The sequence below is a fragment of the Podarcis liolepis genome (genome assembly GCF_965112155.1).
Source record: "Podarcis liolepis genome assembly, chromosome: 7".
Classification (NCBI taxonomy): Eukaryota; Metazoa; Chordata; class Lepidosauria; order Squamata; family Lacertidae; genus Podarcis; species Podarcis liolepis.
In genome coordinates, this window is record NC_139561.1 from 78,298,783 (window position 1) to 78,320,494 (window position 21,712).

General features: G+C 45.1%; 1 protein-coding gene across 1 annotated transcript in view; it reads left to right on the top strand.

Moving 5' to 3' along the window:
- The window catches only part of LOC310712465 (uncharacterized protein), a 42,081-nt gene that overhangs the window by 5,249 nt on the left and 15,120 nt on the right, over positions 1 to 21,712 (top strand). The window contains exons 4-8 of the mRNA XM_083515553.1: positions 1,414 to 1,548; positions 10,684 to 10,839; positions 13,545 to 13,724; positions 14,477 to 14,614; positions 16,689 to 17,061. Coding sequence (XP_083371679.1) covers positions 1,414 to 1,548; positions 10,684 to 10,839; positions 13,545 to 13,724; positions 14,477 to 14,614; positions 16,689 to 16,897 — 818 coding nt within the window. The 3' untranslated portion in view covers positions 16,898 to 17,061. The remainder of the gene's footprint in view (positions 1 to 1,413; positions 1,549 to 10,683; positions 10,840 to 13,544; positions 13,725 to 14,476; positions 14,615 to 16,688; positions 17,062 to 21,712) is intronic.

A 21,712-nucleotide genomic window follows, 5' to 3' on the forward strand; every position in this document is an offset into this window, starting at 1 on the left:
GTAAAAAGCCCACAACAAGGCTTCTGAATGCATTGTCCTGCAAGGTCACGTACTTGTTCCCACGGTTATTCTGTAACAGCTGTCGGTTCCCTGGAGTTAGTTACAATTTCACAAACTTCCCCTAGGGGGAAGACTTATGTTTATTCTTGCTACAGAATTTCCTTTTCTGAGATACTTTGTCCGTATATATTCCTTTAAAATGCGAAAGGGAGCAGTGGAATCGCAAAATTTCTCTTCTTTTAACTATCTGTCAAAAAGCAGTTGTCTTTGGTCAATGAGCTTACACGTCAGTCCTGACACCCCGCTCCAGGATCAGGACGGAGGAAAGTTACTTCCCTTTAAAATCACTTCAAACAGTCCAAAAAAAAAAAAAAAGATTCACAATTTAAAATGTTGAAATCCAATCTTTTAAAGACGATTTTCAAAGCTCTAGTTTAAATTGCCTTTGCTTGTTCTGTTTACAAAAGAACGGAAGGGTGACTTCCTGTTTAGCCCTTTCCGTTCCGTACCAAATTCAAGTTAAATTTTTTAGAGTCCGATTCTTTCCTACTCACAAATCTTTGTTTGATATCCAATTGTTCAAATTCTAGGTACTCACAGGTGCTTATTTTAAAGTCCAAATTGTCCCAGGAAAAAGGCAACAGCTATGTGGCTTCGCTCCGCGGAAATAGCGATTGACTCACAGCACCGTGCCGCTTCCCCCTCCTCACTTCGGAGCCCGTTGGTGGGTTTCTTAGCAGATTGGGGGGCGCTAGAGGTGCCCGCCGAGTCCCACGGTCACAGGCTTCATCCACCTGTGATTTTAAAAGGGTCCCCGCTTCGTCGTAGCAGAGAAGACCCTGTTTACCGCAGAGCCAGTCCCTCCAGTTCGGAGGGAGTCCGCCATTGCCGGTGGCGCCACCCCGGAAGTCCCACAGAGAAAGGTTTGGAGGGAGCTGTGGGGGGAGTGGAAACATGAGGTGCACTGTAGGGGAGGGGTGAGTGAGGGGTAAAGGGAGGGCACGTGCTCAGGTGTGGGGTTTGGCAAAGGGTGTGGCTGGTTTGGCAAGTGGAGAAAGCAAGGGCAACAACCCCCAATATGTGCAAAGATTCGCACCCATTTTTAAGTTGGAAAATTGCCTTGCAAAATTCAGGAAAATTCAGATTTTGAAGTATAACTCCTTGCTTTACGCATCCACCTAAACACATACCAATTCATTTTGGTGGGTTTACTCTGAGTATGATTAAGATAACCAATCCATTGAAGAGGGCAAATTAAGTAGGCTCACTTTGATATGCAAAGCAAACCGAAATATTCTCCCCCATCATTATTTAAGAGACAGGAAAAGGGGGAGACTCCTACAAACGGGAGTGACCTTTTTCAATCCAGCCCCCCCCCAACCTCATGCTCTTCATTTTGATTTCTTACTGCAGTAACTGGGTCCAACCAGTGTTACACAGGCTTTGGGTGGAGCTCCACTAGATTCATGCAGGAGACTACGAAATGTGGCAAAGACTACAACCGGTGTTACGAAGGCAGCATGAACATTACTATTTCAGATAGAGGAGGTGAGTTTGCCTAGGAAATTTCTTCCAGCTCCTGCCCCCCAAAAAACACCCCCTGAATTTGGCACCTGGCTAAATTCAAACACTGCTGCCTATGTCTTACTTGAAAACGCCTTTCTTTGCCAGCCCTGGTACCCTCTAGAACTTGGCAGTCACTGATGGGAATTTGAGTCCATGAAGTTGGTGAAGCTGATTTAGCAATTCTCTGCCGATTTATTCCCTCTTTAGGGTGATCTGTTGATTGCAGGGGGCCTTTTGGTGATGTGGCGTCTTAATAATACCATCTTTTTATTATAATAATGATCATAAATCAGCAGCAAGCAGCTCTGAGAATTTGGGAACCCTGAAAAATAGGATGTGACAAGCTGTTTCTAAGTGAAATAAATGCATCTTACTGGGTTCAGATGTGACTGGGGCCCCTTGATGGAGATTCCTTTACATGTACCAATATGAATATTATTCATGTGTATGGCCAAAGCCATTACAAAAGGTAAATGGCATAGCAGAATAGAAACAGAATAAAATATCTTACAAAGTTAAAATAAATAATTAAACTACTTCTTAAAGCCAACCATTATAGAATCATAGAACATAGAATTGTTGAGTTGGAAGGGAATCCAAGGATCATCTACTCCAACCACCTGCGATGTCAGAATTTGTCCCCCTTTAACTTACACCCACAAACTTTTCACCTCAAAATTGCGCACTCAGGCAAAATGGGCTGCTTTTCAGAGGTGTAGGGGGCCCTGCCCCCTAAGAACTCATGGGTGTGGGTTACCCCTCAGGCTCCATGTTCTCCATGATTCCCTGTGGCATCTCAATGCATGCTGAGAGAAGAGGGCCAATGCCCCTCATACCTAACATTTTGTGTCTTTCTTGTCCTTCCTTCCCTTCCCACAACAGGATCCAGCACTTTTCCCATGACCATCAGGACCTGCCAGCGCTCATCCTGCGATGTTATAAAGAGCCAATCCTTTGGCCCTATAAATATCACCAGCGAGTCAGGGCCTTGCTGCTCCGGCAGCAATTGCAATTGGGAGAAGAGTGACTTTGCAATCAAGATAGTCAGTCATGGTGTGAGGAGCATGACCAACCCATACCTGTCTTATGATCATTATGGGTCAGGTTTCCAAGGGCTCAGCCTTCAATTTTGCCCTTTCCTGGCAGCCCTGGGAACCACCATGCTCGGGATATGGGGGTGAGGAAGGGGGTTTGGGAGCGCCTAAACTGCTGGAACCTGAATTTGGGTTTGGAAGGGCTGTGTTGTGAAGAAGGGAGGGAGGGAGGAAGGTGGGAGGAAGGAAGGGAGGGATGGAGGGAGGGAGTTAGGGCTCCAAGGCAGTGACCTGTCCCAACCTATTGGATGTATGGCTCACATCTATAAAATAAAATTTTATTTTGGATAACCACCGCCTTGGGGTCTGATTCTCCATTGCAAAACCAAACAATTTCTTTCCAGCCCGGGGCTTCCCTTCCTCTTCATTTCACCTCCCTCTCCATCTTTGCACAGCCAGCCTTTCCAGGACCGACGATGCCCGTGATCAAGTTGTTCTTTGGGAATATGGGGTGGCTGGTGGGGGGGTGAGTGGGAGAGAGAGAGAGGTGCGCGCGCACACTCCAAACACCCTTCTCTCCCACCAAGAGGGATTCCAAGGTGGCTGAGGATTGGAAGAAAAGGGGAGTTTGGGGGAGGCGAGGAGGATCCAGCATCCCCGGAGAAGATCCAAGGCTGGAATAAAAATGTTTCTCCGAGGAGAAAGACTCCCCCTCCGTGGCGCGGAGAGACCTGACCTTCCGCTTTTTGAGCAGTGAGCGGGAGAGAGAAGCCAGCTGTCCGCCTCGCTTCAGCCCCCGACAACAAAGGCGCAAGTTGAGAGACACAGGGACGTTTGAAGCAGCAGCCACGTCCTTAAGAGCGACGGGGGGAGGCGAGTAGGGAGCCGCACCAGGTAAACTTTCTTGTGTCAAAAAAAAAAAAAGTGAGAATAAAAGGTGAAGGCCGGCGGCGGTTACACGGGCCACATGACGAGGTCTGGCAGGCCGGATTCGGCCCACGGACCTTGTGTTTGACGCTGCTCTATAGGAATGACATTGGAGACAACCCAGAAACTACATATTCAATATAATAATATTGTTATAGATTTTGGGGGACCCCTAAACCCTAGAAATTAATAACTGTTTGGATGTTGATTATTTGGGATATGAAGGAAGAATAGAAGCTGCATAGGAATTCCAGGACTAGCCTATGCAAAATGACCTGGCCAAGCTAGGGCCATTAAGGAACAATAGGGGGCTCTAGAGGGCCAGTGGCAATGCAAGAGAACCGCCCTTCCCCCCTGCCCTGACATGTGAATGGAGACTGGGGGTTTGGAAGGTTGCCAGGGGAACCGTGTGAGGTGACAGGAAAAGAGAGTTTTGAGCAAATGCTGCTGGGAATAAGAAGAAGGATTTACATTCCCTGATCAATGCACAGAAATTTGACACCATGTAAGATGGGAAGGGGGTGTTGAAATATGCCTTGGGGGCTACAGTCTTGCTTTTGAAACATCAGGCTGTTGGGCAAGTTCCTGGGTTGATTGTTTTGAATAAATGAAGTGAAGCAAGCTGGGTTCAGAAACCCACTCAAACTTTGCTCACATCTGAGAGCTGTATGAATGGTGCCATGCCTTAAGGGAACACCAGAGAAACAGGAAACTTTTAAAGATTTCTTGGAAATTTTCCATTTGCCTTTGGTTCCAGGAACATTGCCAGACTGCACACCTGTTTCATCATGGAGAGGGCAACCTTCTCCGGAGCAGGCTCCTATATTCTCAAATTTTAGAACCACCTACCCATAGGGCTTCTGTCTTGACAGTCTCAGTTTACTGGCACTCATCCAGACCACCACTGTATCTGCCGGTCTACAGTCTGTGCAGCCTTTTATAATGTAGCTGGCATTATTGATGCTCCCAATCCCACTTCCAATGGCTTCGAGTAGAAGCAGTGTGGTGTAGTGGTTAGAGAGGAGAGACTGGGGTTCAAACCCCCAACTCAGCCATGAAACTCACTGGGTGGCCTTGTGCCAATCACTGTCTCTCAGTCCAACCTACCTCATAGGGCTGTTGGGTGGATCAAATGGGCGAGGGGGAACCCTGTATGCCACCTTCTGCTCCTTGGAGAAAAAAAGCAGTAAATAAATGCAACAAATAAATAATATGCAATAAATAAATAATATACAGAATCATAGAATCATTAAGTTGGGAGGGACCAGGAGGTTCTAGAAAACAAGCCTTATGAGGAATAGTTGAAGGAGCTGGGTATGTTTAGCCTGGAAAAGAGGAGACAAAGTCAAAATATATTTAAAAAATAATAATAAATTGTCCAGTAGCACCTTAGAGACGAACTAAGTTTGTTCTTGGCATAAGCTTTTGTGTGCATGCCAAAAACCAAGAACAAACTTAGTTGGTCTCTAAGGTGCTACTGGACAATTTGTTTATTTTATATATATATATTGAGAGGAGCCATCTTCAAACATCTTAAGGGCTATAACTGTCTTGGTGATTTTTAATTTCTTTTTGCCAGGGAGGGAACATCAGGCTGGGAAAGAGGAGAGGAAGGTTCGATGGGGAAAGAGGGTGGGGAGAGCAAGAAAGGGCCTGTCTCGCTTTGTACCAAAACAGCTGGTTTGCCATTGCTAGGAGGTGCCAAATTTTGTACTAGCTTGGGGCTCCATGTTGCCAGAATCTGCAATATTTAACCTAGCAGTTTGAAAGCACGTCAGTTTAAGTAGATAGATAGGCACTGTTGGGTTGGGGAGGTAAACACCATTTGCATGCGCTCAGGCTTCCGTCACAATGTCCTGTTGTGCCCGAAGTGGTTGAGTCATCTTGGTCACATGACCCAGAAAGCTGTCTGTGGACAAACTCCCTCAGCCTGAAAGTGAGATGAGCGCTGCACCCCATAGTCACCTTCGACTGGACTTAACTGTCCAGGGGTCATTTACCTTTATTTATTTATTTATTTATTTATTTTATTGAATCTTACAAGAAAAGAAAAGGAAAAAGAAAGAGAAACAAAGAACAATACATAACACTGTAAACACATTTATATACATGTTTTCTGAAATGCAAGCTAAAAAAAAAAGACAAAAGACAAAAGAAAAGGAAAAAAATACTTTTCACAACCAATAATATTACCAAATCCATGCTTCAAACATTACAATATATAAATCCTATTTCAAATATTATAAAAGATTTCCACCGCATTCACCTCACGTCTCTTAGTTATCTAGCTCACTTTTACAACTGTTCTTCAATCATTTCCCTTCCTTAGGTTCTTTCATAATCGGTCAAATCTTTATGTTCTCTATATTCTTCACAAGGTTAGTTTAAGCACAAACAAACTTTCATATTTGAGCCCTGCTTATATAAATATTCATTTAAGCATTCCCATTGTTTCTGAATTAAATTTTTGGATTTATGCCTTATTAAATCCTTCAATTTTGCCTAACTCCAGGTACTCATATAGTTTACTCAACCATTCCCCTTTTGTTGGGATATAATTTCCTTTCCAATGGCTGGCTACCAATGTTCTCGCTGCTGTTGTTGCACACAGAGAGATGTTAATTTTGTCTTTGGGGATATCCTTACTCAAGATTCCAAGTAAATATGCTTCTGCCCTTTTGATATATGATACTTTTATCAATTTTTTAATCTCTTCATGGATCATCTCCCAAAAATTTTTGATCTCTGGACATGTTCACCACATATGGTATAGAGTGCCTTTCATTCTATTACATCTCCAGCATTTATTACTATTCGATCTATTCATATTTGCCAGTCTGTCTGGTGCCATATACCATCTGTGGTGCATCTTCATTCTCTCTTAATGAATAGCAGGCCGTGAAATTTATATTTTTTTTATAATATTTTATTAGGTTTTATCAATAGAAAAGTCCAGAAAAAACAGAAAAATACAAAATCACAAAATACAAAAAATACAAACATTAAACACCAAAAAAAGAAGAAGGAAAAACACATATAAAAGAAAACAAAAACTCCCTCTTTCTTTATTTCTCATCTTTAGTTAACTTTTTTTCCTGACTTCCTCACGTTTCCCTTTTTTGTATCCCTTTTAGAAATTGGTTCAGCAAATTCATGTCCTAGAAATTTATATTTCCGCCAAAAAAACTTTTTCCAATCTTCAGAATCAATTGTATATCCTAAATCCTGTTTCCACTTTAGCATATTCTCTCCTTTAACTTCTTGATCTGGGAGGGCTTTATCTAATAATGTATACATTTTAGAGTGTTTTTTGATTATTTTGTAAAACCTCTTTCTAATGTTGATATTTTATTCCCAAATCCCCTAGTTTTTATATCTTTCTCATATGTAGCCTTAAATTGGAAATATTCTAACCAATTTATTCCCAATATTTTGAGTTCTTCATATTCTTTTAATCTGATATTTTTATTCATTCCTTCTACTAAATCTCTATAAATTGGCCAGGCAATTCATATATATATATATATATATATATATATGTTTTCGTAGATTTTCACGGGTACAGGAATGCAGGTTTTGGTGTCCTCGGGTGTCTTCCCGTGTAAAAGTTGGGGTGTCTAGGCGACGTTTCGACGAGGTCTCACTCGTCATCTTCAGGCTGGTGCTTTCGGCTTCTTGTTACTGGAACAGAGCGGGATCTCAGTGTTTGAGTTCCTATAAATACTGTAGAGGGGTGTGGTGTATTGCCTCAAAAGTTCTGGGCAGAGGGGAAGTTCCCAGGCTAGTGTTCTTTTCTTCTTTTGTTCCTTAATTACTTGAGGGATATCTTGAGTGATTTCTTGAGTGATATTCTGAGTACCACTTAGGTGGGTCATTAGGTGTGGATTAGTTGCTAAAGCCTTCGTGTCTTGACCTCTTGAATTTGTGAAGAGTTTTTCTGGGAAGATGGCTGTACTGCACTTAGTTGTGCTTTGGCTTGGCTTCGTGTATAGGGGCGAGCTGTGGTTTTGTGCCCTGTGCCAGCCAGATCTGTGTAGGGATTGCAGTCAATCAACCACACCAGACCCAAACCCAGACCCTCTCCACAGATAAATTACAGACACCATCCAGTAACCAAACCATAGTGGCACCTCCGGATGCTGCACCCCCCTGCAATCCCTACACAGATCTGGCTGGCACAGGGCACAAAACCACAGCTCGCCCCTATACACGAAGCCAAGCCAAAGCACAACTAAGTGCAGTACAGCCATCTTCCCAGAAAAACTCTTCACAAATTCAAGAGGTCAAGACACGAAGGCTTTAGCAACTAATCCACACCTAATGACCCACCTAAGTGGTACTCAGAATATCACTCAAGAAATCACTCAAGATATCCCTCAAGTAATTAAGGAACAAAAGAAGAAAAGAACACTAGCCTGGGAACTTCCCCTCTGCCCAGAACTTTTGAGGCAATACACCACACCCCTCTACAGTATTTATAGGAACTCAAACACTGAGATCCCGCTCTGTTCCAGTAACAAGAAGCCGAAAGCACCAGCCTGAAGATGACGAGTGAGACCTCGTCGAAACGTCGCCTAGACACCCCAACTTTTACACGGGAAGACACCCGAGGACACCAAAACCTGCATATATATATATATATATATATATATATATATATATATATATGTGTATATAATGTTGAGGTTGCCTCTTTTTGAGAGGTCCACCATGGTGTTCTTTCTATAATTCTCTCTTTCATTCTCTCCCATACATCAAATAGTGCCCCACCCCATAGTCACCTTTCACTGGACTTAACCGTTTACCTTTACCTTATTGCCAGAATCCACATCTGTTGCTGTTTACTGTTTGTATAGGCTTCCTTCTTCTTTGCGTAATCCTGCCATCACCAGAACTGCTCTTGTCTTTCAGGAAGTCCCTCCAGCCAATCTCTACTGAGCACATTTGTGCTTGATATATATATATATAACCAAACAGCCCAACTCTCTCTGATCTTTGACTGCTTTTCCTCCACAACTCATCAGGAAACTGGTTCTTTGGCTCAGAGGGCCTCTCGGCTTCAGACCATGGAGGGTGTCGCGTTGAGATGGAGAGCTGCAACAGTTGTGCTGCAAGGACTGCTGGCGATGACCTTTCTTATTTCAGGTACCAGTTGTTGCTATTGGGATGTCCTCCAGTTGCAGACCTGGGTGGTTGGGTGGGAGTCAACTAGATCTGCACAGAGAAACAAGAAGGAATTCCAAGGTAAATGGAAATGTTTCAGACAGGAATGACTTGTTGTCAGAGCTGCCCGAGGTCCCAGCTCACAAAGGACCAACGCCAGTCCGTTGTTATATACAAAAGTCTGTATTGAAGTTCAGTCTCCCTTTCACATCAGCAACGTGCAGCTCTACGTCTGAAACTCTAGACCGCCGAAGCTCCATCTGAGTCTCCTCCCCCAATACACCAGTTTAAGACCCTAGCCTTGCTCCACCTCTTCCTTTGCTCTTTCCTCCGCTGGGTCCGCCTGTCAGCTGGGTTTTCTCCCTTTCTGGACTCTTCTGACGCTGAATCCCCTGAGTCCTCCCCCTGCCTCCGGCGGGCTTTAGGACCTGGTTCCCGATCTGGGCTTTCTGCTGTCCCGTGCGCCTGTACATTTGAACTTGGCGCGCGCGCCCAGCCGGTAACCTTCCTCCTGACCGTTTCACTGCTCCTGTCACTGCTTCCCCCTTTGGGGTGGCTAGCTGGACCTGACACCTGGGACTCTTCCCCCCCACTCTGCTTTGGTGGGGAAGCTGGTTCTGATCTCCAGCTGCTGCTTTTGGAGTCCCCGCTGGCCCCCTGTCTCTGGTGTGTGTCCCCTGGGACCCCCCTCGCCCTGACCATCGGCACCTCCTTCTGGGAATCTTCTGATTCGCTGGAGAAGCTCATGGAATCTCTCGGGTCACTGTCATACTCCCCTATGCTGCCCTCAGATCCTTCCCCTTCGCTCTCCATCTCCTCTCTCCCCTGTGCCTCTGTCCCTGAGCCCCTGACACTTGTCTATGATGAAAGTTTGCAGCATTAGGGATGTTTTAGTTTAGAGAAAATAGGAGAAAGAGTTCACATGATAGATGCTCAATAATTATGCATGGCGTGAAGAAAGTGGTTAGAGAAACATTTCTCTCTCCCTCTCAAAGCAATAGATATTGTGGACTGAAAGTTGGCAGATTCAGGGCAGCTAAAAGAAATATCTTCCTCACACAGTGCAAAGTTAAACTATGGAACTCCCTCCCACAGGAGATAGGGATGGCAACCCACCTGGATGGCTTTAAAAGAGGAATAGGCTGCCTGGGGGGCGGGTAATGACTATGATTTGGTTGTCATTGTTCTGTTTTGTAAGTTTACATCTGACTGGTGTTGGTGTGAGTTGAAATCCAACAAATGGCATTGGACTAGATGCCCCTCGTTGTGCCATCCACCTCTATGATTTAATAAAGCCCTAGGGCTGCCCATTATAGCATTTTTGACATCCTTCTTTGGTATCTATGCATCAAACCACTCACTCAGGTCCCTCCTTTGGGCCAGCAGTTCAGAACAGACATTTGACACAAATTTCTGCCCCCTAAGAATTTCTGTTTTCACTTCAAAAGGGGGAAACCAATTTTTGGTCCCTGATGATTTCAAGGCAGAAAGACATTGCTAATCATAGAATCATAGAATAGAATCATAGAATCATAGAGTTGGAAGAGACCACAAGGGCCATCGAGTCCAACCCCCTGCCAAGCAGGAAACACCACCAGAGCACTCCTGACATATGGTTGTCAAGCCTCTGCTTAAAGACCTCCAAAGAAGGAGACTCCACCACACTCCTTGGCAGCAAATTCCACTGTCGAACAGCTCTTACTGTCAGGAAGTTCTTCCTAATGTTTAGGTGGAATCTTCTTTCTTGTAGTTTGGATCCATTGCTCCGTGTCCGCTTCTCTGGAGCAGCAGAAAACAACCTTTCTCCCTCCTCTATGTGACATCCTTTTATATATTTGAACATGGCTATCATATCACCCCTTAACCTCCTCTTCTCCAGGCTAAACATGCCCAGCTCCCTTAGCCGTTCCTCATAAGGCATCGTTTCCAGGCCTTTGACCATTTTGGTTGCCCTCCAGGATCTCCTAACCTTTCTCCCCACATTCCTTTTCAGGAATTTCTGCCTTGAAGTGTCATAGCTCCAACACCGTCCATCTTATGACTCCAAACAATGGCAACAAAACATCAAATGCCTCCCCAGTAAGCGGTATTACCAACTGCTCCAGTGCTCAGAACGTTTGCACAGATGCACAACTTATATTCTCTATAGGTAAGTGCTGCTCCGCCAGATGGATCCTGTGTGGCTGCTAGAATTTTGAGAGAGGAAAAGCATGAAATCGCTTACAACCCATAAAATTCCCAGTGGGATTACCTGGGGCCTGAAATGATGTTTTGCATGCATGCATTCAGAATTGAGGTATTTAAAATATGTTTTGATTCATTTTATTTTATATTTGCAGATTTTTTTTCCAAACCCCTGCCCTCCATTTTTTAAATTTTTTTAATAAAAAGAATACCTAGCTGTTTCTGAGAGTTGACACAGACCCAGTTCAGATGTAACACTAAGCCAGAGGTTAGTGCAGAGACAGGGGACCTCTGGCCCCTCCAGATTTGGTTGGATCTCAACTCCTACCACCCCTAAACATTGGTCATGCTGGCTGGGGCTGATGTGAGTGGAATCCAACATCTGCCATTGGTCTAGATGACACTTGTGGTCCTATCCATATCTACAATTCTATGAAATCTGGAGGGGCATAGATTCCTGCCACCAGTATAGTGTTACAAGAGCAACCTTCTGACAGTTTATAAATCTTGTCTTGTTCTTTCAGTTTGATATCCTAGTTCATAGGTTTTAAACCTTTTTGAGTCCACGGCTCCCTGTTGAACAAGTACAATGGTACCTCGAGTTCCAAACGCCTCCAGTTACAAACGCTTCAGGTTACAAACTCCACTACCCTGGAAGAGTTACTTCAAGTTGAGAACTTTGCCCCAGGATGAGAACGGGAATCATGTGCCCGCGGCACAGCAGCAGCAAGAGGCCCCATGAGCAAAAGCACACCTTTAGTTAAGAACAGTTTCAGGTTAAGAACGGACCTCCAGAACGAATTAAGTTTGTATCTAGAGGTACCACTGTACATTTTTTTCTGCAACTTGCCTGTGCTGAGCCAATTAACTGTGGGGCTCAGGAGCCAGTTATGTTATCCTTTGTCTGCAGAGGTAGCAGTTTCTCACCCTTTTAGTGAATACCTTCCATGTGGAGTATTCCCTCAGCCTCCTCCCCTCTCCCCTCTCCTTGGGAGTCCTCCTGGTAGCCACTGGTCTCTGAGTTGCTCCCTCTCGCTCCAAAGAGAGGTTCCTCCTCACACTGCCCCACAGGGGCCTGGGAAGGGGATATCCCCAGCCTTAGTGGCCCAACAGAGACTGGCCAAAGTTGAACATAGGCCAGCACCTTACCTTGGGAGGTGGCAGTGACAGCAATGGGCACTCAGCTCCCAGGCAAGCTTTGCACACAGCAAACACAAGAAAGGCCAGTGTGGCGCCTGGCTGTCTGGCCTCCCACTAGTCTGTCCATTCCCAACAGCAAGGGCTGGTGGACTGGCCAGCTGGGCTACCACACCCACTTGCTTGCTTACTTACTCTGAAGCCACCTCAGCTCCTGGCAACTAGACCCTCTGGCCAGCCCAACAATGGCGCCATTCACCGGGGGAGCTTTTAGCGAGAGCTGTTGCAACAAACAGATGTGCAAACCTTTGGGAGGCAGAGACGCAAGAGGGCATCAGAGGAGAGAGGGGAGGAAAGAAAGACGGACAGATCCCAGTGTTGCCCGCGGCATCCCTGACCAACATTTAAGGCACCTCAGGGTGCCAGGGCACACTGGTTGAATACATTGTCCTAGTTTATTAGAACAAACCACAGTTCCCTGGGTATTGACATTGCAGAGAACTATGGCTATTTCAGATATGAAAGCAGAAACCTTTTATCTCCTTGTGGCACAAATGAAAGAAAAGGGCAAGGGAGGCAGGTGTAGACTTTCATTGTGTTCTTTTTTTATATATAAACTTTATTTTCAGTTTTTACAAGATTACAAATACACACCTTCCAAATACATATTTTATTTCCCCCACCCCCTTTTGTGGTTCCTTTTCTACTTTAGCTTTAACACTGTGTGTTCCACTTTACTCCATTTTAAAGTTATTCTTCCATTTATCTTAGTAATATTTTTAACTGCTGATTTAAGTTAAACCTACTAATGAACTAACTTGCAGCCACTCTTCCTAAGTTGGTACAGCATCTTCTTTCCACGACTGGGCAAATGCCATTCTGGCTCCGGTCCTTCCTTGTGATCTTTTGCCAGGCTGGACTGCATGCTAAAAATACAATATGCATCTTACTTGCCTCAGTGGAGGATTTGGAGATATGAGGGTGTAGAAAAGCTCTGGATTTTGCATGGCCAGAATGCAGGCTACCATCCTATGGGAACCCAGCTATATAAGGCTTTTGAAGTAAAACAGCTGCCAGGAAATGTGCGACAAAGAAACAGGAAGAAGTGGGGAAAACCGTCAGCACTTTCTAGGGCCACTCACATGAACAAAATCACCCCCACCCATGGCACTAAGGTAGACATGAACCAGAGGGGGGGATCAGGAGGCTTTAGCAGCCCCCTCCCCCTGTAAAGAGTTGCCATATGTCCAGAATTTTCCAGACATTCCAAGGATTCGGCCATCGGAAACAGTGTTTGGGCCGAAATTGCTGAAATGTTCAGGCATCAACAACTTTGGCCAAAAAGCTAGAAACAAACAAAAACCATTTTTGTCCAGGTTTTAAGTTTTTGAAATATGGCAACCCTAAGCCCGCCAAATCATGTATAAATGACCCCCAGAGGAAAAATTGTCAAGGAAAGTCTTTGGAACACCCTGCCACTGCATCGTTCTTTTGTTTGTATATATACATCTCTTCCCACCCCCCTCATTTTAGATAAAGAAGTTTTGATAATGAGTCACAAAGGCTGTGCCAGCAAGGACCTTGTGGATGGAACAAAACCAATCAACTCTGGTGACCGACACTTTGCCATCCAGTTCAACCAGAGCTACTGTTTTGGTGACCTTTGCAATGCGAAAACGAGGGAAGTTCCCAACACCCCTATCGAGGACGGAGGTATGGGGGGGGGGGTTGAGTGCCACCTGAGAGGAAAGTGAGAACTCACAGTTTCACTTGTTGGCCAGGTGGTTGTCAATAGGGAGGCTTGAAGAATTCAATTTTGGAGATTTCTAAGGCAAGCGGCCCTGTTCCCCAACTCTTGGGCTCACGTGCTATAGAAAAGGTAACCCCGCTTCTCAAGAAATGAGAAAAGACTGTGTGCTTTAGGGTGCAATTTAGCGGTGAGAGCATGGGGAAAGATTTGAAGGGAGCTGTGAGGGGAATGGGAATATAGGGTGCACTGCAGAGGTTGTATGAGCTGGGGGGATAGGCGAGGGGTGAGTGGGGGGTAAAGGACTTGATCAGGTGTGGGGTTTGGCAAAGGGTCTGGAGGGTTTGGCAAGTAGAGAAAGCAGGGCCATCAGCTCCTAATATGTGCAAAAATTGCACACACCTATAACTTGGAGAACTGCCTCACAAAATTCAGGAAAGTGTGAATTTTGAAGGGTAATACCTCGCTTAATGCATCCACATAAACACATGCTGGTTCATTTTGGTGGGTTTACCCTGAGTACGATTAATATACCCATTGCTTTGAAAAGGTCAATTTAAGTAGCTTCACTTTGATATGCAAAGTAAACCAAAATAGTCACCCCTATCATTGTTTAAGAGACAGAAAAAAGGGGGAGACTCCTACAAAGGGGAGTGACCTTTTTTTGATCCACACCCACTACAGACCCCTTGCTCTTCATTTTGATTTCTTACTCTAGGCACTGGCTCCAACCAGTGTTACTCAGGCTTTGGTTGGGGCGCCAGTGGAAACATCAAGGAGACTATGGAATGCGGCAAAGACTATGACCAGTGTTACCAAGGCAGCATGAACATTACTATTGCACTAGATGGAGGAGGTGAGTTCGCCCTAGGGAATTTCTTCCACAGCCTTAAATTGCTCCACTTCTGACCTCCTCTAATTTGACCATATTGTGCCCTGCTTCCCTTCTAAATACATTATTTAAAGGGTGTGTTTGTGATTTAAATCAAGGAAGTGCTGGTTGGTGAAGATAGTGACTTGGCTATGGAACAAGGTCCAAACGATTTCATCTGCCCACCAGTGTTAGAAACTCAGATATATAATCTAGGTGCCAAATGGCTTCTTAAACCAAGGTTACAGTTGCCAAAACAGAATGTCTATATGCTAGCTCTAAAGACAGCTCTAAAGTCTTGTTTTCCAAATGATGGACTGAGTGTGATTGATTCTTGGTTAAACATCTGGCTAGTTCAGATGACCATCTTGAGCTAGGTTAAGAACTTTAAGTTCTCAGGAAAGAAAAGTCTCTTGATCCAGGGAAAGTCCACATATATATTATATTATACACAATGTAAGAATATTCTTCACAACTGTGAGCAGGGCAGTGGAGTGGGGGAAATGAAGACTAGTGTCAATAGTTAGCTATAATGTTGTTCACTGCTCCTGCTCAGGCTGCACTGAAAAAGCATCTTGGTTCCTGAAATTCATTCTGATGGTGCAGATCAAAATATAACAGATAGAATTCTACAGGATGTGCTATTAGTGCATGAAAACAGTCAAGATCCAGGGATCTCCAGGCAGATACCTCCAGATGTTGGAGATGTTAGGTGTCATCCCGGCACTTGGTCGCAGGTGGCGATAGCAGGTGCAAAATGTGCTTGCACCTGGCTAATTTCAAACCCTGCTGCCCACGTCTTGCTTGAAGATTCCTAAATACATTATTTAAAGGGTGTGTTTGTGATTTAAATCAAGGAAGTGCTGGTTGGTGAAGATAGTGACTTGGCTATGGAACAAGGTCCAAACGATTTCATCTGCCCACCAGTGTTAGAAACTCAGATATATAATCTAGGTGCCAAATGGCTTCTTAAACCAAGGTTACAGTTGCCAAAACAGAATGTCTATATGCTAGCTCTAAAGACAGCTCTAAAGTCTTGTTTTCCAAATGATGGACTGAGTGTGATTGATTCTTGGTTAAACATCTGGCTAGTTCAGATGACCATCTTGAGCTAGGTTAAGAACTTTAAGTTCTCAGGAAATGTGCTTGCACCTGGCTAATTTCAAACCCTGCTGCCCACGTCTTGCTTGAAGATTCCTTTCTTTACAGCAGCCTTTGCCAGCCCTGGTGCCCTCTAGATGTTGGCTGGGGCTGATGGGAATTGGAGTCCATGACGTATGGACAGCCCAAGTTGGTGAAGCCTGTTTTACAGCTTCACTGTGACTCTCTCCCTATTTTAGCAATTGTCTGCTGATTTATTCCCTCTTTAGGGTGATTGGTTGATTGCAGGGGGCCTTTTGGTTATATGACATCTTAATAATGCCATCTAATAATAATAATAATAATAATAATAATAATAATAATAATAATAATATCAGTAGCAAGCTGTTTGGGAATTTGGGCACATTGAAAAATGGGACGTGACAAGCTGTTTCTAAATGAAATAAATGCATCTGACCAGGTTCAGAGGTGACTGGGGCCCCTTGACACAAGTGTATTGCTTTACATGTACCAATATGAATATAATTTATGTGTATGGCCAAAGCCATTGCGCAAGATAAAAGACATAAAGCAGATAAAAAAACAGAATAAAATATATTACACAGCTAAAATAAATAATTAAAATACTTCTTGAAGCCAAACATTATAGAATCATAGAAAATAAAATTGTTGAGTTGGAAGTGACACCATGGATCATCTAGTCCAACCACCTGCGATGTCAGAATTTGCCCCCCTGAATAATTAAATAAACTTATGCACACAAACCTTTCACCTCCAAATCGCCACTCTAAGGCAAAACAGGCCGCTTTTTCACCCCTAAGCGTGGGTTGCCCCTCAGGCTCCAAGTTCCTCATGATTCCCTGTGGTGTCTCAGTGCATGCTGGGAGAAGTGGGCCAACATCCCCCCCCATACCTAACATGTTGTGACTTTCTTGTCCTCCCTTCTCTTCCACAACAGGATACAGCTCCGTGCCCATGATTCTCAGGACCTGCCAGCGCTCAGCCTGCGATGTTATAAAGAGCCAGTCCTTTGGCCCTATAAATATCACCAGCGAGTCAGGGCCTTGCTGCTCCGGCAGCAAATGCAATTGGAATGATGATGGCTTTTCATTCAAGATAATCCATCCAACCAATGATGGTGTAAGGAGCACACCAAACCTGTCTTAAGATCAGTATGGGTCAGGTTTCCAAGGGCCCGCCCTCTCCTGGCAGCATTAGGGGCCACTGTCCTTGGAATATGGGGCTGAGAAAGGGGCTTTGGGAGCACCTGAATTGCTCGAACCTGCACTTGGGTTTGGAAGGGCTGTGTTGTGGAGCAGGAAGGAAGGAGGGTAGTTAGGGCTCCAAGGCAGTGACCAGTCTCTTTTTAAAAAACAACAATTTTTATTAAGAATTTCAGCATAACAAATTATCAAAACATATCATCTTCATTATTTCCCCCCTTTTTTCCCTCCCCCTCCCCCTCCCCAAAGAGCCCTCCCCCCCGAGACTTCCCTCAGTTCCTCTCTCTGATTTCTCCATACATGTTATTCTTTGCATATTGTAAAATTATATAAATCCTAACATTATCTGTCTATCATGTTAACAATCAATAAATTTGTGTATGTTTATTCAAACCCTGCCAAGGAGTCCAATTCATTTTGTTGCCTTTTAAAGTAGTTTGTAAAAAGTTCCCATCTTTCTTTGAAGTCACAGTTGTCCTTGTCTCGCAATTTGTATGTCAGTTTCGCCAGTTCTGCATAATTCATCAATTTCTCTTGCCACTGTTCTTTTGTCGGGGTTTCCTCATTCTTCCATCCTTGTGCTGCCGTTGTAGCATACATAAATAAATTCTTTATTTTTTATTTTCCTTGGCAGGTCTTTTCCTACCATCCCTAACAAAAATGCTTCTGGGGTTTTTTACAAATGTTAATTTAAACATTTTCTTCAACTCATTATATATAATTTCCCCCCCAAAATTGATTTCTCTACATTTCCACCACATATGGTAAAAAGTCCCTTCTTTTTCCTTACACTTCCAGCATACGTTTGACCCGGTTTTGTACAGTGGTACCTTGCAAGACGAATGCCTCGCAAGACGGAAAACTCGCAAGACGAAAGGGTTTCCCGTTTTTGAGTTGCTTCGCAAGACGATTTTCCCTATGGGCTTGCTTCGCAAGACGGAAACGTCTTGCAAGTTTGTTTCCTTTTTCTTAAAACCGTTAATACAGTTGCGACTTGACTTCGAGGAGCAACTCATAGTACGCGGTGTGCGTCTCCGTAGGGGCAAGAACGCATGCAGGCGGGTTCTGAGGGAGAGGGAGCTTTGTTTCGGCGAAAAATAGCAAGGCGCGCACACCTCCCTCCCCACAACTCCCAGTTAGGGAGGCCAGGCTCCGGGGCTCTTCGGACGGGGCTCCTTCCTTCTCCCCCCCCAGCACCCCGGCGGTGACAAGAGCGCCTGCCCGGGCCCTCCGGCGCTCACCCTGCGAGGGGCGCTCCCTACCTGCATCTCTGCGCTTTCCAACCCCGCGACGTCGACGGCTGCGGCAAGTTTGCCTCTCAGTGTGTGTGCGCGCAAGTGTGTGTTCTCCTCGCCCCGCTCGAGTTAGTCCCGGTGCAGAGCAGGCAGCAGGTAAGTCGCCCTTTGGCAGCGCGGAAGGCGCCGGGCCAGGCAAGGTCAGCTTGGGAGCCACCGGGGACGCGCCCCCGCGCTCCTCCCCAACGGGCTGGATGCACCCCTCTCCGCTTGCGCGCTTCTGGCTGGCTCATGAGAGCATGAGAAAAGGATAGGAGGGAGCCATGAGGGGAGTGGGAACATGGGGTGCACATGGAGTGCACATGGGGAGAGGTGAGTTGGGGGTGAGTGAAGAGTCTGGCAAGTGGAGAAAGTCAAGGGTGGCAGCTCCTAATATGTGCAAACATTCACACACACAATAAGTTGGAGAACTGCCTTGCAAAATTCAGGAAAGTGTGGGTTTCACGCCATAAGACACACCTGGCCATAAGACGCACCAAGTTTTTAGAGGAGGAACACAAGAAAAAAAATATTCTGAACGAAACAGTGGATGTATGGTTTTCGTGGTTCGTGCTGTGGCCACAGACATGTGATTTAACAGTGAGTTTGGGGTAGCCCAATGCAAAAATCCTGAGAATCCATGTGGATCCGTGCTTTGTAACCACGTTTTTGCGCCACTGCAGCAACAGTGGGTACGTGATTTTTTTGGTGCAGGCTGTAGGCATGGACATGCTATGTGATCTGATGGTGAATCTGGGGTGACCCAATGCAAAAATCCTGAGGATCCATGCGGATCCATGCTTTGTAACCACGGGGAGGGAAGGCAAAACACTGAAGGGACAAGGAGCATGCGTGGGGTGTGTGGAGAAGGAGGCGGCTAACAATGCAGCAGAGGGGTTTAAGGGGAGGGAGGAAAGGAAGGCAAAAGTTCTTCCCCCCCCCGCCCAAGCCAGCCCCCCATCTCTCTCCCCCACCTGCTTGTTTTCCGGCTCCCTGCGCACCCCTAGCACGCTTCCCTGGATGCAGCAGCAGCAGCACCAGAGCACAGAGAGGAGGCGATGGAGGCAGCTGTCAGTTGCGCTCCTAGCTGCTGGAAGCTGAGCTGGGTGGGCTGGAGCCTGCACACAGTGTGACTAGGAAGGAATTAGCAGGAAGGACACGATCCTTTCCTCTCTGTAAGCAGCTCCTCTCCTCTCCCACTTTGCTGCTTTAAAGTGATCGGGCTCTCATTCTCTCCCTCCTCCCCGGCTCAGCTCACTGAAAAGCTTTGCTGCCGTGTAAGCGGATCCTATCCCGCTTTGCAGAGAAAAGAGAATAAGATACACGACACAGTTAAAATAAATAATTAAAATAGTTCTTAAGACCAAACGCTATGTCAGTTAAGAGTTTGCTCCCCGGAAGAATTTAACAGATTTCCCCCCTCAAAATTGCCACTCTAAAACAAAACAGGCAGCTTTTTCAGACGTGTAGGGGGGTCTGCCCCCTAAGTACTCATGGGTTTGGTTTACCCCTCAGGCTTCATGTTCTTCACAATTCCTTGTGGCGTCCCACTGCATGCTGGGAAAAGAGGGGCAACTAATGTTTTTTGCCTTTCTTCCCTTCCCTTCCTTCCCTTCCCTTCCCTTCCGACAACAGCAACCTTCTTAACGTCCATGATCTTCAGGACCTGCCAGCGCCCAGCCTGCGATGCTATAAAGAGCCAAATCTTTGGCCCCATAAGTATCACCAGCAAGTCGGGGTCTTGTTGCTCCAGCAGCAATTCCAATGGCAAGATAATAAACCCAACCAATTATGGTGTGAGGAGCACCACCAACCCATACCTGTCTTATGATCATTATGAGTCAGGTTTCCAAGGGCTCAGCCTTCAACTTTGCCCTTTCCTGGCAGTCCTGGGAACCACCATCCTCGGGATATGGGGGTGAGGAAGGGGGTTTGGGAGCACCTGGACTGCTGGAACATGCATTTGGGTTTGGAAGGGCTGTGTTGTGGTGAAGGAAGGAAGGAAGCTGGGGAGTTGGGGTTCCAAGACAGTGACCTGTCCCAACCAATAGCATGTATGGCTCATATCTATAAAATAAAAAAATTATTTGGATAACCACCGCCTTGGGGTCTGATTCTCCCTCCCAAAACCAAGCAATTTGTTTGCTTCCCACGACCCCACAGATTTCGGCTATGATGGCAAAATACGGCTGGCTATACCCAACCAGGTTCTACTCAGAGCAGATCCACTCAAATCAATAATAATAATAATAATAATAATAATAATAATAATATATTTCTATCCTGCCCATCTGACTGGGTTTCCCTAGCCACTAAGGGTGGCTTTCAGCAGAACAGAATAAAACTTAAACATTAAAAACTTCCCTAAACAGGGCTGCCTTCAGGTGTCTTCTAAAAGTCAGATAGATCTTTATTTTCTTGACATCTGATGGGAGGGTGTTCCACAGGGCAGGCGCCACTACCGAGAATGCCCTCTGCCTGGTTCCCTGTAACCTCACTTCTCGCAGTGAGGGAACCACCAGAAGGCCCTCGGCGCTGGACCTCAGTGTCCGGGCAGAACGATGGGGGAGGAGACACTCCTTCTGGTATAGCTGAAGTTAATAGCCATGCCCATTAACTTCAATGGGACTACTCTCCATAGGACTGGCATTGGAGACAACTCATAAACTACATATTCATTATAATAATATTGTTATAGATTTTGGGGGACCCGTAAACCCTAGAAATTAATAAATGCTAGGATGTTGATTATTTGGGATATGAAGGGAGAATTGAAGCTGCATAGGAATTCCTGGACTAGCCTATGCAAAATGACCTGGCCAAGCTAGGGCCATACCGGGATCCTGAGATCATCTTCCGAGGACCTCCTTCGTGTGTCTGCTCCTCGAGAGGTCCAGAGGGTGGCAACACGAGAACGGGCCTTCTCTGCAGTGGCTCCCCATCTGTGGAATGCTCTCCCCTGGTGCCTTCCTTATACACCCTTAGGCACCAGGCAAAATCATACCTTTTTAACCAGGCCTGTTGTTGTTCTGATTGACATCCTATGCCCTTTTAAAATGTGGCTCTTTTCTGGAGTGGGGGGTGTTATTGGGTTGTTGTTTTTATTTTGATTATATATATTGCAGTTTTTATGTTGATCTTTTCTGTGAAACTCCCTGAGACCTCCGGCTATACGGTGGTATATAAATTCAATTAATAATAATAATAATAATAATAATAATAATAATAATAATAATAATAATATTGTTTGTTTGTGTTGTGGAAATGCAGCTCAATAAAGGCATTTCTTAAGGAAACTAGTGAGAGTTTGGTCTAAAATGCTCTGTTCTCAAGACCAGATACCAAGGGGGGGGGGTGTTTCCTATTAGTTGTAGGTCCATTCTGGATTCTGTTTTTTTATAAATATTTTTATTAATTTTACAATACAAAATTATAAAAAACACACATATTTTTCACAGATACATTTTTTTTTTTACTTCCCTCAG